The sequence below is a fragment of the Entelurus aequoreus genome, linkage group LG07 (genome assembly GCF_033978785.1).
Source record: "Entelurus aequoreus isolate RoL-2023_Sb linkage group LG07, RoL_Eaeq_v1.1, whole genome shotgun sequence".
In the NCBI taxonomy this organism is placed as follows: domain Eukaryota; kingdom Metazoa; phylum Chordata; class Actinopteri; order Syngnathiformes; family Syngnathidae; genus Entelurus; species Entelurus aequoreus.
In genome coordinates, this window is record NC_084737.1 from 37,282,914 (window position 1) to 37,301,684 (window position 18,771).

Sequence of the window (18,771 nt, forward strand, 5' to 3'; positions counted from 1 at the left end):
TGACCTACATTGTATTGGTTTTACTATCCTTAATATACAATGCATCAATGTTGGCCCCCTACATCCTTAAATGTTTATGTATGCGGCTGGAAAAGGTTTGGACAGCCATGGCCTACAGTATAATGGAGAAAGCTATATTTACATGTACGCAGTGAACTCAGTGTGTAGGTTGTATGTTTTATTTGGATAAGATATTTGTAAACACCACAATATAATATCTGATTTAAGGTCCACATTTCAACATCACAGCAAGAAAACGTAACGCTAACACTCATATATAATTTGAAAATCCTTAAAACAATAACTAAAAACATGAATATTTCCCTTTAAATTCAAGACAGACAACTTATCAGTTAATTGAAATGGCATTTAAAAAATAAGTATATTAATTATTATGAGTGATTATCATTTACAAATCCACTGTTTGGAATTCTCAGTTCATACATGATATTTTGAATTGAACTCACACATGCACACACAGGCGCGCACACACACAATTTTTAATGACACTGGTTGCCATGGCAGCAGCTTCCCTTGAAAACCGGTAGAACCGTGTCACGAAAAAAAGGTTTACTCTTTGTGTTAAGTCTTGCCCAATTCACAAGTCCACCATTCAACAGCTGACTATAAATGTTACAAGTGGCTTGCAGCATGTTTTTGTAAGCAAGGAGGGCTTTGGTTGGCAATCGATTGGCGTGTGTGTCACACCGCGGTGAGGAGAGTCTTGTCTTGGTTTTTTCTGTCTTGTGATTTGCATGTATTATTTTGAAAAAGCATCTCCTCTTGTTTCAGATCACGGGCCCTTCCTCTTGTGTCACCAGTCTGACGTCATCCCTGACCCTTGATTGTTTCCACCTGTTTCCCATTACCCTCATGTTCCATATAAGCCCATCCCTCCCCTTGTTCTGTGCCAGATTGTCTCGATCCTTCGTGCCTGTCTTGCATCCTAGTTCATGTTCTTGTCTTGCCTCGTCCCACGACCACGTATGTTTATCCAGCGTTTTTCAAGCTGTAATTTTGAGTTAACCTTTTCCTCCCTTAGAGCGACCTTTGTTATTTAACCTTTTTCAACCGCAGTGGTGAGTTATGATTTTTCTTTAAATATTTCCTTCCTCAAAGTTTGAGTGATTTTTGTTTATATAAATGTGAGAGTAGTACGTTTTGATAGTCCTTTATTTATTCCTCCGTTTGGAGCGCTTTTTGTTAAAGTTTTTTATAGCAGATTCGTTGCTAGTTATATTTGTCTTATTTTTGTCTATTCCTCCGTTTGAGTGATTTTTGGTTCTTTCCCTTTTTGGAAACGTTTTTTGATATAGTAGAACCTCATAGTGATTGTATATTTTCTGCTCTGGAGGTCAAGAGTTATTTTCAAAATAAAAGCCTTATTTAGAACCTCCCCTCTCTGCATCTGAGTCCCTTCATTCGCCCAAGCCTGACAGTGTGTGAGTAACAACCACCACCAGTGTACAACATTGCTGAGTCTAGATGTATAATGTATGAGTTTTATATTTCTCTGGCAAAGGGGCCAACTGATTTGGTTGGAATTAACCATCTCTGCACTGCTGCTGCTGGGTTGATTTCATTTGAAGACATAATTACACATAAACACAGAGATGCATATGTTTGAAGGGAAAACAGTGAGCACTTCAGTGATTTGATGAGCAGGATGTAATTGCCATCCCTTTATTATTGTTTAAGTAACATGACGTTTGGATTAATGATCATTTCACTGTGTATTGATGTCAACACTGAAATTGTAGAAAGAAACAGTCTGGTTGTGTTGCAAATAATCCACCTTTTGCAGCATAATAAACAACTCCTTTCACAAGCCTTAACCTCATAACGCTGAGCTTGTCACCGAACCAAAACAATAGCTAAACAAGGTGAATTTTATTCGATGACAAATCCTTCAGGCTCAACACAGACACAGTCTTCCACAGAACCCTGTTGATTTTTTACAGCCTGTCTGTACGCCTCTGCTCCATCAAATCAATTGCTTCTGACACATGAGGCCAAAGAGCAGAACGAGAAGACTTTCCTGATAGTCTCCTTTTCCCTGCTCGTCTCATTAGCATGACTTTGGAAGGGCTAAGTATTCCTCTCTCTTGCTTCTGGCACCAGATGCAGCCCCATTAAGTAGTCTGGGCTCCTGTGATGCTCTGGTATCCCAAATGGCACACAAAGCATCACAGATAACAACAGTGTTGCACTGCTGAGGATTGTTCACGCCTCGTGATCACAAGGCTTTTGCGGGGTCACCGCATGTATTACCGAGTCGCCATCAGGAGCTTCCTCGGGCACTGCGTCGCCAGACGAGCTTAGATAAGCTCCGGGGTCCCAGTTGGCAGGTGGTGCTGAGGCTGTAACCCTGGCAACCTCTCTCTCACTCACTTTCATTTGAGTGCATCTTTCACAACATAGCTATCCTGCTTCCTCTCTGGCGCTACATGCTCCATCTCCACCTTTTGGGACTTTGCCCTGCTTGCTCTGATCTTAATCCATACAGTTAAATGCTGGACATAGACATCCCTAATTGACTATTTCAACTTGGAAATGCAACAACATGAATACAATACACAGAAAGTTAGGTACAAAAAAAACAAACACTTTGATCCATTTGATTATAACGACTTTAGTCTATAAACTAGAATTTTGTGCTGTCGCACCATTCAAATGTTTAATCAATGTTGCTGTTGGATAATTTTGATTAATTGTCATCAACTATAATTTTTTTTTGATCATCCCTCGCCCCATCAGATATCAAATAATGCGGCTTCACCATATCGCAGATTTTTTGTTTGTTTGTATAAGCATATTCTACAACATGTTTGCCCTAACATTTTCTAGCAGAAAATGGCTAAAATGGGTAAAAATATCAATACTACAGTAGCTTTGGCCATTAGGTGAGACCAAATCAATCAAAGTGCGCTATTCAGTATCGTGGCCACTGATTGGCTTAGCCTCAGGCAGCATTGGATTAAAAGAGCGTAAAGGTGACTGAAGGGTGTTACTTCATGTCTAGGAGGCTCTCATAATGTAAAAAAAAAACATTTACAAGGCAGCAAACTGTTTTTTATGCTCAAGCTATGAAAATATGTCATTTATAATAAATGTATAATAAATGATTCCTCGGCGGCGACTTGTCCAGGGTGTACCCCGCCTAAAGCCCGAATGCAGCTGAGATAGGCTCCAGCACCCCCCGCGACCCCAAAAGGGACAAGCGGTAGAAAATGGATGGATGAATGGATGGATGATTCCTACTTCACGAAAATTCAATTATCACGGTCAAGTCCCGAACCAATTACCAGCGATAAACGAGGGATTATTGTATATGTATAATTTTTTATTTTGCTTGAGCAATATTACTCAAGAAAGAAGGGAATATATATGCACTTAAAGTACTAGTAGAGTGGAAAAACAAATTGCCTCTATATTAAGCTAATATCATATATATCTGATTTATGACACCGAACATCTTCCAAAGTTTGCGAGTCAATAGATATGATCAAAATAGTATCAATTTCAGGGAGATTCCCGAGCCATTTTGAGCAATAATGAGGAAGCCAGCCACGTCATTGCGTGACGTAGAGGTAGGGACTGCAGATCCCTTCATCACCAAAAACAATGCGAATAATGCAGACTTTGTGAAAGCCAACAACAATTACTTTGGGAAAAAATATCATCCATAAACTTATATTGTTGATCCTGAATATACGGAGGATGAACTACAAGTTTTAGAAGCTCTGCTAAACAGATCCAGCTTTAGTGAAACACTAAGCATCATGTAGCAGTATTGCTAAGTGTCATGTCTGTGTGATCATGTTTTTGTTTGGCTATGTTCTGCTTGGTTTTTGGACTCTTTTTAGTTCCTGTTACGCTCCCTTGTTTGGTCACCATGTCAACTTATTAGTTTCACCTGTCTCACGTGTTGGACTCACGCACCTGTTTGTAATCAGAGAGACTATTTAAGTCTGTCGTTTTCAGTTGGTCGTCCTGGCAACATTGACATTATCATGCCCTGTTTATTCCATAGTTTATGCTTCATGCCATGCCATGTAAGTTTTTGTTTTTTCACGTCACAGTAAGTGTAGTTTTGTTTCATGTCCATAGTTTCTGTCTAAGTGTTAGTTTTGTTCATAGCCAAGTTTGTTCTCCGCCTTGTGCGCGCCTTTTGTTTGTACCCTTTTTTGAGTGATAAATTAAATAATGTATTTACCTGCACGCCAGGTCCAGTCAAGTTCGTTTGCATTCCGGGAAAACAATCCACGCAGTAATTTGCGTCGCCAAAGTCCACGGCATGACACTAAGTGCTAAACAAGAAATACAATCTACAAACATAATAAAATGATAGGTTACTGTACAATGTCTGCTCTCAATGTGATGACAACTGAAAGGATGTCCATATCTTCCAGTTTATATGAACAATTAATCATGATGCACACGAAGGGTTAACAAGGAAAAGTCTCCCTGCAGACACTGTCTTCGGTTGAATGGTTGAATGTCAAAGATGAACAATTTTTAGCTTTATGGCTAAATTTTCTTAATATCCAGATGAGAGGCGTATAACCAAATTACCGAAGACGTTCGGAGTGGAATATTCAAAATGACTGACTGAATTTGTGGCATTTTGTGATGTTTAGATGGTATTTCCACATACTTTGCAGATTGTAAATATAATTGGATATGGTTTGATTGGATACAATGAAACACAACTAAGCATATAAAGTCAACTTGTTTTTCCACCATACTGGTACTTTAATGTATATATATATATATATATATATATATATATATATATATATATATATATATATATATATATATATATATATATATATATATATATATATATATATATATATATATATATATATATATATATTTGCTGTAATTTAATCAGTTCACATTGATAAAAACACCTGTCTTTTTTTTAGAAACAAATATTTATTCACTTTAACATGCACTTGTTACTCCTTTTGTGTTATTTATGTGCTTTTTTTTTAAAGATGTTAGTGCTTTGCTGGGAAAAAATTTTTTCGCCCAGCAGAGTGTGCATAAAAAAGTGTATGTATGTCAGCTGTTCTATGCCATCATGTTTTTTTTCTGTGCTCAAATTTCCCATCAATTTTACCGTCTTGCATATTAATGTTTGCAGCCGGTCACTACCACATTAACGATCCATTTGTGTATGCGCGACGTGACACTACTTGGACAAACTGCTCGAAATGTGTTGCCAGCCGTTTCAAGGAGTTTGAGTCATTCTGTGCTACAGATGGGTTAATTACATTTAATCAGATTAATAATGACTAATGTGGTCCTGCTAGAATGATTTTGATAGGATTATACAGTGCAATGAGGTTGATGTGCCAAGTTTCTGCAGTTAATATGTGCAAATCAATTTTGGATCCCTGGGACAGAAAGCTGAAATGGGACTTTTAGGGATCCTCCCAAAACATATGTTTAATGATCTGTTCTTGAGAAAGAAAAAGAAAATGTCAGACAGACATTAGGAATGATTACAAGGGTGAGAGCTCACCTGGAACATGACCCTGTATTGTTCTTCTGGCTTTTGGACCACACACATGTTGCACCCCATCGTGATGTCTAACCCACTGCAAGACAGCGGAGATCCAGAGCAGTGATCTGACGAGCGGTTCTTACGCCAGGACGATTTCTTCCGAGGTCTTTGTCCGTGTCAGGGGGAGGCCCCACCCTGGCTTGCAGCGTTGTAACACTCCTCTTCCTCACCTTCAAAAACTACTCTTGTGGTTTGTTCGAAAAGTCAAATGCGTGATGGCACACTTATTTGTGTTCTTCGGGAAAACATGTCACTCATGTTAGTTCACTGTGGACGTGATCTTCTGTGTTATCAAAGTTTGTGCTCTTTTCAGACACATCCCTTTCCACCTTTTCGGCAAAACTGATTTGACAGTATACTTGTTGTGCTCCGCTTGGTGCCGCCCTGTGCTCTTTGCCAAGTTTGTACACTTAAAACTCTAAAAAGTCTCAAGCGGCACGTTACGTGCTGTCAAATATTTCTGTTTTCCAACAGTTTTCCTATTACTCATGCACTCCTCAAAGCTTCTGGAGGAGGATGGTGAAGTAAATGTGCTCTTTTACCCTTTGGCCTTTCAATTCAGGGTGAAATGTCATGTTCTTATCTCATGTCCTCATTTTCTGTATACACCAAATATAAGAATAAGGAAACATGCTCAACCATTGTATATTTCAGCAGAAAATCCTCTTTTTTTACCATATCTGTTGTCAAATACCACCAAGTTGGTGATTATAAGGGTCTAGCTGACTGCTGCAGGGTGAGACTAAATGACACTTAATGAAATCAGTGACCTCTTGAGATGACAAATGAGACAAGAAAGTATCCTGTCTGGCCATAAAAATCAATATCCAATCACAGACTGATTCAATTTTGTGATTGATTATTACAGAGGTCAAGTTTCTTCTGTGTTTTATTTTCTGCTCTCTTCTCTCTTGTTTAATAGTCCTCACTGATATTACATTCCATGAGGATAACCTGGATTACAAGGAAGCACAAACTCAACACAACTTTCCCTGTTATCTGGGTTTTGCCCTCTGAGTCAAATCATGTTGCTTTAACCTTTTATCTATAATCCTCCTGCAGCAAGTGTCAATGCAGTCGCAGCTTGAGCCGTGTGTGAAGCGTCCCTGGCTCCGCAGGCTGCCAGGGACAAGCTATTACAGCAGTTAAGCCTTGATCAAGGCTTCACTGCACCTGTATTCTTTTCCAGAGGTGCTGTAATCCCGAAGCCTGACAGACAACCACACTCTGAGGCGCACATGCAGGAGCAAATGGTAATAACCCTCAATGAACCTCTGAAAGGAGCATGACAGCTGTAGTCAAAGTGAAGACAGAACATGCAACAGTGTCAACTTGAAAATGACTGCGGTCCAGCATCTGATTGTGTCTGCTTTAAGGAGAGCACAAACTAAATGAGGGATAAACTAAGAATATGTCCTCAGGAAGTACTTGTGCAGCTGTTAAAGTGAATCCCCCTTTCAGTTTGCAGAAGGAAAAGGTAGATCCATGTTAGTCCTCCTCTCTTCTGCCACTCAGTCCAGGTGGCAGGATTGTGTTGGAGCAAAGAAGTAAAAAGCACCATCCCTGCATGTCAGCAATAAATTTGCATCAGCAGAAGCCTCACGGGAGGAGTGAAATCATCCTCTACTGATTGGAGGATAGTTCTCTGCTTCTCGCCTTGGGCGCGACGGTAAATGCCGCCCCGTGCTGCAGCGTGGGGAACACAATAGGCGGCTGGTCCCCACTGATGGGAGTCTGCTGCCCATCAGGACTCTGCACCGAGCTGCTACCACTGAAGCTGCTTTCTACACTACAAACGTCCTCTCTTCTTACCCCACCCTCTTTCTCTGTGTTTCCAGGGATGGGCTCTCTTTGCTAGTCCCCCCCATAATTTTGCCCACACCTCATTTGCTGTCCTCTCCCTCCTCCTTGCTCCCTCCTGCCTCTCTATGCTTTGCTTGTCTGCAGGCAAGCGAGCCAGTGCAGGGAAGCCTATCTGCTTTGTGTTCCAGCAGGACTGCACATGGAGTCACGTACCACTGAATGAAATAAGGAGCAGTGAAGACCCAGACAATGGAAGGAGAAGTTCATTGGTCTTAGTAGGACATGTTAGCGATTTACCCTGGCGACAAATGGAAAATGGAGGCCTCTTGTTCAGATGAAGAGCTCCGCACTAACTCTGCATTTAGATGAGGGCGTGCACTGCCTCAAAGAAGCAGACGGAGGAAACATGGGGGGAGGCACGATGGGGAGGAAAGTGAATAACAGGTGTGACAAACAGAATAGAAAAGAGGGAAGAAAGCCAAGTGACAAAATGCAAATGAATGTGTGGGAGAACAAGCAAAGATGGGGTAGAAAAACACTTTATCCACAGTAATCACTGTGATTGCTTAGGGTGTGTATAGGAGAAGGGGTTGTCGAGAAGGTAGAAGCATATCGAGAAATGTCATCCCAAGTATCTGCTTAGGCCTCGTTTACACTAAGCCGGCTAAGGTTATCCAGGATAAATCCCACCTAACCTTATCCTTGTCCACCCACACACAATGGTCATTTAGGACCCCCTACCCCCCACCATCAGCCGGCGCAACGCAGCCTAATACGCATGCGCGGAAAATGCGCACGTCATAGTCACCTCCAGTGTTGCTTTGTGTGCAAGTTCTTAAACTTAACTTATCTGAACAATATCCAGTGTTGTGGCATTTCAATTAACTGGAATCCAGTGCGCTGTGGGGCCCTATTGTAGTGAATCACACCTGAGGCATCATAAATTAATCAAATATTTAATAAACACGTGAAAGTACACAATGTGATAAAGAACATTTTACATCAATCAAACTAGGTATCTAGATATCTGATCAGGACACTCCTCACTCTTTTGCCTTCACCTTCATTGTCCATTTGTTTTTGGTGACTTTATATACTCTGGACCTAGAAGTTGAGTCCGCGACATACATGGCAGACAATAACTGATACAATATGTTATGTTGTCTGCTTTGCCAGTCCAAATGCATTCGCTGATTTCCGTAGTTTTCCCTCGTCTTCCCTCGACGGCCAGGTAATACAAAGCACACGCTAATTTTTTAAATCACATCCACGGGAGCTCGCCTTCTCGTTGTCTCTCCTTCGACAAATAGACAAAGTTTTTCGCTAAGTAGAATCACAGCTGACATTGGAAAGTTCTCTTGCCGTCTGAGAAGTGTTGTATCTGAAATAGCTGCAATCGCTTTCTCTTAAGGTACACTGTAAAAAAAAAAAAGTGCAATTGTTGGACTAATTAAAGTTTTCAAGTTAGTCAGACTCAGAAATAAGGTTTCACTATTTTTAACTACCAAAACAGTGTCTGGCCAGCAAACTTCTCTCTATCGTTGCATCAAAAGGTATTTTCAAATCACTACAACAAGGATTTTTGAGTTGCAGTTAGGCAAAGGTCTTTTTGTTGCAAACCCCGTTGATTCCGTTTCAGGGGCACGAGTGAGTGGGTGTTAATATCGACCTTGTGGCCATGCAGAGCTGGATAAGGATCAAGTTTTGACGATTTGCCGAGTATTTATTTGGCTAAAAAGGTAAGTGTTTTTCTTTTCTTTTGTTTTCTAGACAAGGGATGTTAATGGAAAAGTGCACTGTACTACTTAAATTGAAAGATGGAAAAAATGCTTTGCTAGCTAGACTACTGATGGCCCCAAAATAATGTTTCATGAACGGGAATAAATGGTCTAGCACTAAGGGTATTTAGTAGGACAATGGTGATTTTGTGTAATTATGGCATAATGTATTTAGCAGAGAAAAGGTTCCACTCGTGCGCGGAAAAAAGACGGGGTGGGGGCGGTGCGAAGGGTTCGGTCGGGCCTGTCAGTCAAACAAGAAGCTTAGCTCAGGGAGTGCGTTGCGTGTTTGACGGTGAGGCTCGCCACCGGAGTAGAGACTGTGAACAACAGGTACCCTGGTTTTTAATCGACACCCGTGTAATATACATCAGTTGTGTTTTTATTCGAGTTTCAGTTTGCCATTGACATGAAGTCATGACCGTGGTTAAGCGTGTGTCGTGTGCGTGGCCTCGTCAATGCCCAAGATGGCGGTCGCCGATAGCAATGACTGCTAAATGTAAAGCTGGTCCCTTTCTGCGTGGGCCGAAACGAGGGTAATACATGTTTATAGCTATGTATGGTTAAGACATTGTGGTGATAACAAACTGTGTGAATGATGAACCGGGTAAATATTTTCGGATACTGAATGAGCAGTGTGTATTGACGGAAGAGCTAAGCTAATTATTACCCCGCCAGAATGCTCTAGCCCAGGGGTCCCCAAACTACGGCTCGCGGGCCGGATCCGGCCCCCCAGCATCCAAAATCCGGCCCAAGGGAAGTCCCAAGTTAAAAAAAATTTTTTTAATTTAATTTTAAATTATTATTATAATTTTTTTTCCTAATCCATTTTCTACCGCTTGTTATTCTCGGTGTCTCCTAGCCGCTCAGGCAAATCATATTGCCTAAAAATAAATTTTCCCATCAATAATGTGACAATGTTAAATGTTGATGAACATCAATGTTAATTGATGTTAAATGACAAAACGGATTAACTCGCTGGAATATAAAGACAATATATATATATATATATATATATAAATATATATATATATATATATATATATATATATATATATATATATATATATATATATATATATATATATATATATATATATATATATATATATATATATATATATATATATATATATATATAAACACACAGCCCGGCCCCGAGCCAAATTTTTTTCAACCCAATGCGGCCCCCGAGTCAAAAAGTTTGGGGACCCCTGCTCTAGCCGTAAGCCGGGGATATCCCCCCCCCTAGTTCAAAATGTGTTGTGGGTACTAGTGCTGCCGTGATTAGTCGACTGGGAATACACACGGCGGGCGAGAGACAGACGTGAGTGTAATGTAGGCGTATCAATTAACACCGCCGCCGTTTATTTCACTATATTTTCAAGATAGTCGACCATGAAAAGGCCATTTTTTTTAACCGATGAGTTGTCCTACTATTGACCGCCTATTTATTTTTGTTCTCCCGTCTCAAACGGCTCACTGTAATTCACTTCCACAAGTCTGTGCGCTGTGCGTGCCCTGCTGGAAAAGCAGATAAACTGAGAACAATAGAGTATTAAGACACGTTAATACAATTATTCAGTCTAGAGTAATGGTCTATTACTGAACTGTCATTTTCACGTTTTATGTAATTCATGTTCATGCATACCTGCACTTATGTTCAAGGGGGTGACACTACACTAAACACAGTATTTCCATAGCTAATATTACTTGCTAATACTTACCTGTAGGACCTGTTGAGTAAAGTTAACATGTATTTGAGTATTTACTATGAATATGTAGACAAAGTAACTGATATAATACTGAGTATGGTAAGAGTAGCATGTCTGTGTGGTGTAGCCTATACTATTTATGTGTAATATAAGGTGTATGAAGTATCTGTTTAAGATAGGGGTGGTGGGGGAAATTTTTTTATTATTGTCTGTAGCTAAATGCTTTTAGTGAAACTAAATATTTCCATTTTATGTCTCTTGTGTTTCAGGGAAGGGTTGAATGCAGTGCAAATATTGCAAATTTGAAAGCTTCAATAAAGAGGCTCTCCTGAAGCACTTTCGACTTTGTCACGGTACAGGTGCAAACTGGCCCTGTATTCACACAGACTGTGTGTGTGTATTTAAAACACCTGGTGCATTACGGTCACACTTCTCAAGATCACACACAACTGTGAGATTACAGGAAAACTCAACATTTCAATGTGACTTGTGTAGTTTTAAAGAATTTTCCCTTAGGCGGAGAGAGGTAGTAGAGGGGCAGCCTATGGTATCCGAAGTCCAGCAGAGATGGCCTGCACTGTTTTCCTGTGAAGAAGTATGGCTGTCATTTATTTATTAACTGTCGTACTTATATGTTCAGTGCACTGTATTTAATAGGTGTAGGAGTGTATTACATTGACACACTCCACTATACCTGCCCTACCACTCCACTACATGCTCCTCCAACATAAAGCACCCCACTACACCATTAGCCCTGAAATTTGAAGTCAAAAGCTCACATTGTGATTAAAGTTAAATGCCATTTTTTCGCTGATTGTGTTTTTCAGATATCTGAAGAATTTCATCGCATCACCAGCAAAGACCTCCTGAAGACTTTCAATGAGTCCCTTGAGAATGATGTGCCTCGCCTGCTCAGACTGTACCGGGCTAGAAAGGGAGCTTTTGGTCAGCAAATAGAAGACTTCCTGGATAAGCTTGATGAACAGGTAAGTGATGGACATGTGTCAGTAAAATGGATCTTATCAGTCATTGCTATATGTTCTTAGTATGTGCCATTTGATAATTATAACAGTTTTTAATTTGCAAAAGTAGAAAATGCACTAGTCCGAAGGCTTGAAGTGTTTTTTTCCCTTTTCTTGAGCATGCTACTGGTCAGACTTGCGGTCTACTGGTCATTACTAAAAACAACTTTTGACTTTTCCATTTGTATGAATCCACTTTGGTGCTTCACTAATGTATATGCTTATGTTTTCCACTGTATACTCTATAGACATCAGACATTGTGTCTCACCGAAAGATGACAGCACTGAGATGCCTCCCCGTTTTTGTCCGGGACGACACAACTAAGTTTTTCCTGCAGCATTTGGTAAGTAATAACAACAATAGGAAATTTACTTGAAAATTACAAGTAATTTGGCCTAATGTAGCTTTAATGGAATAGTTCAACATTTTCATATTCTAGCTTGTTGCCCTGCTCTCTGGTTTAAGATTCGTCGATAGAAACCATTCCTTTAATTGTGCATGTATTTTTGAAGAAGAATCAGGCAATGGTTCCTCATCGCTTGTTAGATTAGCTCAAATACTGGTAGTCTATTGGTAGCCTGCCTTCGCCAACAGTCAGAAGATAAACTTTACAACTCTATTTGGGGTGGCGTGGCGAAGTTGGTAGAGTGGCCGTGCCAGCAATCGGAGGGTTGCTGGTTCAATCCCCACCTTCTACCATCCTAGTCACGTCCGTTGTGTCCTTGGGCAAGACACTTCACCCTTGCTCCTGATGGGTGCTGGTTAGCGCCTTGCATGGCAGCTCCCGCCATCAGTGTGTGAATGTGTGTGTGAATGGGTAAATGTGGAAATACTGTCAAAGCGCTTTGAGTACCTAGAAGGTAGAAAAGTGCTATACAAGTATAACCCATTTATTATTTATTTATTCCGACTACATGGTGTTAGTTTTAAGTTGCAGAAGAGAAGACGACGTTGCTGATAAATGTCTGTTGAATATAAACTAAATTCACCCTGGCTCACAGCTAGCACTTCCAATTGACAGCTAGTTTTTGAGCTAAGCTTACTTGCGATGAACAACCTTCGCCTATTCCTTCAAAACTGCACGAACAGTTAAAATGAATGATTTCTGTTGCCTTGTCTTGAACCGGAGAGTGGGGCAACAAGCTAAAAAAAAACTATTACTATTTTAACATTTTGAGTAGGATCTCATAGCTGATGACAAAGATTTTATGCATAATACACTTTGTGTAGATTTCATTTTGTGCCCAGAGATGTTTTTTAATGCCCAAATGTCATATTCTTTAGCCAATGCATATAACCATAAAGAAAAGTTCCTGCCCCAATTTTTTTTAAATATTTAATGTTTAATGTTCTGCCTTCAATTAATTTGAAAGTAATTTAATTTTTTTTTCCATTTTATTGAACATTGTAAAATTGTAATCGTTCCCAGAAGATCCATACCAGTCGGGCCCTAATTAGATCCTTTTGTTCGACCTAACACTCAATCATGCATCTGTTACTATTCCTCAGAAAACTGGCCTGAAGAAAGAGTGCTCAGAGGCGTGTCTGTTGGCATCCTTACAATCCTTGAAGAAGATGATCCTGCTGTATCACCCAACGTACGGGACTGGGCTGTTGTGTTGGAAGGTTCCATCGTGCTACATCAATCAATCAATCAATCAATGTTTATTTATATAGCCCTAAATCATAAGTGTCTCAAAGGGCTGTACAAGCCACAACGACATCCTCGGTACAGAGCCCACATACGGGCAAGGAAAACTCACCCCAGTGGGACGTCAATGTGAATGACTATGAGAAACCTTGGAGAGGACCGCATATGTGGGTAACCCCCCCTACATGACCTGCCAGACCTCGGTACCGCCTTTGCATACCTCTTTGGCCTACTGTATGTGTCAGAGGCCTTGACACTTTCCCAGGTATTTTCTTTAAAATGAATAAAACACTTCCCTAACAGTAAAATTGGATCCCTGTAACACTGAAGTTAAAAGCTAAGAAATACATGTTTTTACAGCAGCCAGGCAATATAATTGTGTAATGATTTGATGATAGAATTATCATCATAGATAGAGAAAATGTGTTTTGTAAATTAGAACAGTTGACAAACTTGATCAGTTGACAGTGAATATGCACCTCTTGTAAACACATATGAAGCCATTCAGATTATCTTTTTCAAGCTTGGCTCTGTGCTCAAGTCTCCTCTGCCTCTGAAATAGAGATTCTTTAAAAAAAAGAAAATAAAGAATCGTTAATCTATTTCAGAGGCAGAGGGGACTTGAGCACAGAGCCAAGCTTGAAAAAGATCATCTGAATGGCTTCATATGTGTACTTCATCTCCTTCGGATAATCAATGTTCATGGCATACAGTAGGCCAAAGAGGTATGCAAAGGCAGTACCGAGGTCTGGCGGGTTATGTAGCATAATGGTATTTTGTGAATCTCACTTAAATGTAGATATATATTTTTCTTTACATTTAAGTGAGGTTTACAAGAGGTGCATATTCACTGTCAACTGATCAAGTTTGTCAACTGTTCTAATTTACAAAACACATTTTCTCTATGATGATAATTCTATCATCAAATCATTACACAATTATATTGCCTGGCTGCTGTAAAAACATTGTTTTCTTAGCTTTTAACTTCAGTGTTACAGGGATCCAATTTTACTGTTAGGGAAGTGTTTTATTAACTTTAAAGAAAATACCTGGGAAAGTGTCAAGGTGTCTGACGCACCCAATTTAACCCTTATGTTAAACATGTTTGAATGAGAAATAAACAAGGTTTTAGATATATTTTGATGTGTGCTCGTTATTTTATTTATTCATTCAGCATTTCTTAAAAACATTTACAGCAACATAAATGTTACTTGACTTGTAAAGGAAGTTTTCTAACTGAAGTAACAAGAATTTCCGAGTTTGCTGAAGGTAAAAATACATGGAATTGAAGCATGAACTTTATTGTTGGTCCGATGTAAATATCATAATTAGGTGAACAAGATCGAGTTGGCATAACTCTTATCTAAACTTGGAAATCTTAGTTAAGTCAACAACAGTAGTCAAAGTTCAACAAGAATATATGAGTTTGCTGAAGGTAAAAATACATGGAATTGAAGCATGAATTTTATTGTTGGTTCCCCAAAAATATCATAATTAGGTGAACAAGAAGATCCGAGTTGACATAACTCTTATCTCAACTTGTAAATCTTAGTTAAGTCAACAATAGCAGTCAAAAGTTGAGAAAACGAAAAATCTGGTTGCATCATGTTGCCTTGAAAATTTGCGTTTTCTCAACTTTTTTTTTTTTACAGTGTATGTGTGATTTCCACAAGTGTCTGTACGGACGGAATGTGACGATCTCTTACTTAATTTCTGTTTGTTTTCCTTGTTTTTGTATTTACTCTCTTATTTTGTTCAATTTCCTGTTTGTTCCGTGAAGCACTGTTTTCTCCTCACCTGCCGTTGATTGGCAGCCGGTCCACACCGGCTGCCAATCAGCATATGTTCTATTTATGCCTTGTCTCGAGCACTCCTCAGTGCTCGAAGATCACTCTATGTTTGGAACCTTTGTATGCAAGACTGCTTCATGTTTCTGTTGTATGAGATTAAAACTCATCTTACCTCATCTTCGCTCTCCTGGTTCCTGCATCTTGGGGTCACAAAAACGGCAGCCATGCGAGTTCCTAACACGGAAGGAGAAACACGGACATGTCTGGATGACTCGCCTTCATATTTCCAGTGGTTAGCTCCGAGGTACGAAACCGCTTTATTATGAAGCTGGCTGAGGCGCGTTCTTTCTGATGTCACTTCCTGTGTGGGCGCGGTCTTTCTGGCATCACTTCCTCAGTTTGTAAACGATCAATGAGTCCATACAAAGCTAAGTGCCAGAGATTCAAGAAATACACGGCGCACTTACCCGTGTAAAAAATTGTCTGAGGAGGGGAACCCTAAACGCTGGTTTAGTGTGGCTACGGGGCTTAGGCTAAATAATTATTCGTTTAAAAGGTTAAGCGACTTAGTGTAGACATGGCCTAAGATTATAGTCGGATATTTATGGGCTAAATCAAATCCTTTACCTTTCCTGTGTAGGTTAGGTCAACAATTGTTGGGTCATTATTTACAATTTTAGGATGCACTATTGCTGTAAGTATGTCCACACTGGAGACACCAGAGAAGTAATACATAACATACAAAACATACATGTACTGAAAAATTATCCTATAGGCCAGGGCCGGCCCGTGGCATAGGCCGTATAGGCAAATGCTAAGGGCGCCGTCCATCAGGGGGCGCCACGCCACTGCCACAAATGTTGGAGAAAAAATAAATAAATAAATAAAAGTTGGTACTATTATTTCTAAATACAAAAAATAACCCCACGTTAATTAAAATGCAAAGTAAAGCCTATTTAATAGAAATATTATTTGTTACAACATTACGCACCCCCCACCCCCCCCCCCAACCCCCCCCCCCCCAACCCCCCCCCCCCCAACCCTCCCCTCCCCCCCACCCCCACCCCCCTCGCCCCGCACGGTGCGCCCCCTCCCTTCCCGTATCATGATTCTTTTTGGATTCACCACGTCAAAAAATCAACACAAGATGTCAAAACGGCCAAAACTGTCAGGTGCCCAGGGAAGAAAAAATAGAAAAGAGGAGGAGGAGAAACGAGAAAAAGACAGAGGTAGCAGGTAGGTACCGTTAGCCTACATTAAATTATTTGTCTGTTACAGAATGTGATAGTAATCTGGCTTTTTAGCATTAAGCTAATGCTACATGATTCGGCAATTGCTAATCAATAAATAGCTACTTCTGTTTTAACGTCGGGTTAATATTGTGGAGGGGGCTAAATTGTTATGGAAAATAATAATGTAACGTTAGGTAATTACAGTACTCCCACCTTACATTCCTCAGGGACATTTGTATTAGATCTTTTAAGCAGGTGTTTTTTGTTGACATTGTTATTGCCTTCTGGTTAGCTAATGTTTGCCCTGCAGGTAATAGTCACTTTTCCACCTCTTTATATATTAGGTATAGTTGTAAGCCTAGTTGTTAAAGTGCACATCATTAATGTTAATTAAGCAATATCACATGAGAGGGAATGCTGTTTTTTAATTTGAGCACTGCTGTGATTCGGTTAAATATAATCATAACATAACATTCTTATATAATATGTTAATTTGCTTTCTTTAAGTAAAAAAAAAAGGTAAAAGACAAAGCTATTCGGTTTCTTGTGAGTATATACACTTCACTGCCGATGTGGGGGGGCGCCACCTAAAATCTTGCCTAGGGCGCCAGATTGGTTAGGGCCAGGCCTGTTATAGGCAAAACACGCGCTGTGTGTAGAGCCCCACAATCAGTGAAGAAGTGGATGTAAAATGGCAAGTAATGAATGACAGTGCGATTCATGATGACATTTTACCACAAACCTATGCTTAGCCTCTTCCTGCTCCGTTATCGATAAGTACACATTTCACTATACATTTTCATTGTCTCCCATAGTGCACAATCTTAGTGCTAAGTTGGTACTTTAACATACAGGGATCAATTCACAGTGGAGGTTGTGCCAGTAACATGTGCAACTTAATTCTTTTTATCATGTAAAGTGTGTTATTTTACACAAAAAACATACATTATTGGACATTTTATTCCCGACAAAATCAGTTTAGTACAAAACATGCATCATTTAAAGACAATTTGATTAAAATGTATAAAAATAGTTTGACAAAAATGAAAAAGTGTGACCAGATTTTATAATTGTGGGCAAAGGAGCATCAAAATAAAAGTTTTCCTGGGGCCCCAATTTAGCCTGAGGTAGTCCTTAAAATTATTCTCACAAAAAGGAACTCACAGAGTTCATGTCTGACCTTTCTGAGGTGATTATGTAATTTTCTACCTTACAACTTTGAATTTCCTCTGCTGGATCAGCCATTTATCAGGAGTCAAGGCGAAAACATCACACAACCTGACAGGATTTATTCTTGTCTGCTTCATTGTCTGACATCTACAGCAACACTACTGATTGTGTCACAATCTGCTATCGCCAGAGTAGGACCCCAACGCAGAGAAGAAATAATAAAAATAAGAACAAAAAATCACACTCAAAAAGGAGTGAGGAAAAAAACAACTAAGGATGCACACAAAAAGTGAGGAGAAACGGACAACGCACACAAAAAGTGCGGATAGGAAACAGTTAAAACTACACGGCAGCACTGGATCATAACCACAGGAACAAGAAGCGTGAGTGGAGCCAGAGATGGGGAGAAGAACATGGCCGGAAAGGTGAACCATCAGGAATCAACTGGTGCCGAGTGAATAGACTGGAGAGCTTAATGGGTAACTGCACTTTTTTGGAATTTTGCCTTTCGTTCACAATCATTATGAAAGACATGACAGTATTTTTATTTTTTTTAAATCATTCTAAACATTAAATAAATGCGATCAAAAGTCTGCTTACAATGGAGCCTCACGATCGTTACTTTTTTTTTTCTTCATCATGAATTTCTGCTCACTGCAGACTTGATGAGAGCCAACAAACATAATAAAACATCACTTACTGTGCTAGGTTTGTTGTCATTAGGATACCGACTGCTGGGATGTTCCTATATTCCCATTTAGATTAAAAATGTCTCATAATCCTCACAAAGAAACGGGGTGGGGAGAAGGGGGTAACAAGCGCTTTTCGTGTCCAGGTCCTAAATGGCGGTTAAAGTGTCCCAACTTGTCGGATTATATTCTCAGCCATCTACTTTTATGGTGAGAGGCATGATTCATGATCTACAATACATTTACAGGGAGCAGGGAAGCGAGGAAACAGCAGACCACTTGATGATGTAAACATATGAACAAACTGAAGTGATTACGTCGCCACTATAAATAGTTTGCCTG

General features: G+C 39.8%; 1 protein-coding gene across 1 annotated transcript in view; it reads right to left on the reverse strand.

The window, feature by feature from the left end:
• The window catches only part of LOC133653783 (PDZ domain-containing protein 4-like), a 46,181-nt gene extending 38,791 nt beyond the window's left edge, over positions 1-7,390 (reverse strand). The window contains exon 1 of the mRNA XM_062053470.1: positions 5,537-7,390. Coding sequence (XP_061909454.1) covers positions 5,537-5,596 — 60 coding nt within the window. The 5' untranslated portion in view covers positions 5,597-7,390. The remainder of the gene's footprint in view (positions 1-5,536) is intronic.
• Positions 7,391-18,771: the final 11,381 nt, after the last annotated feature.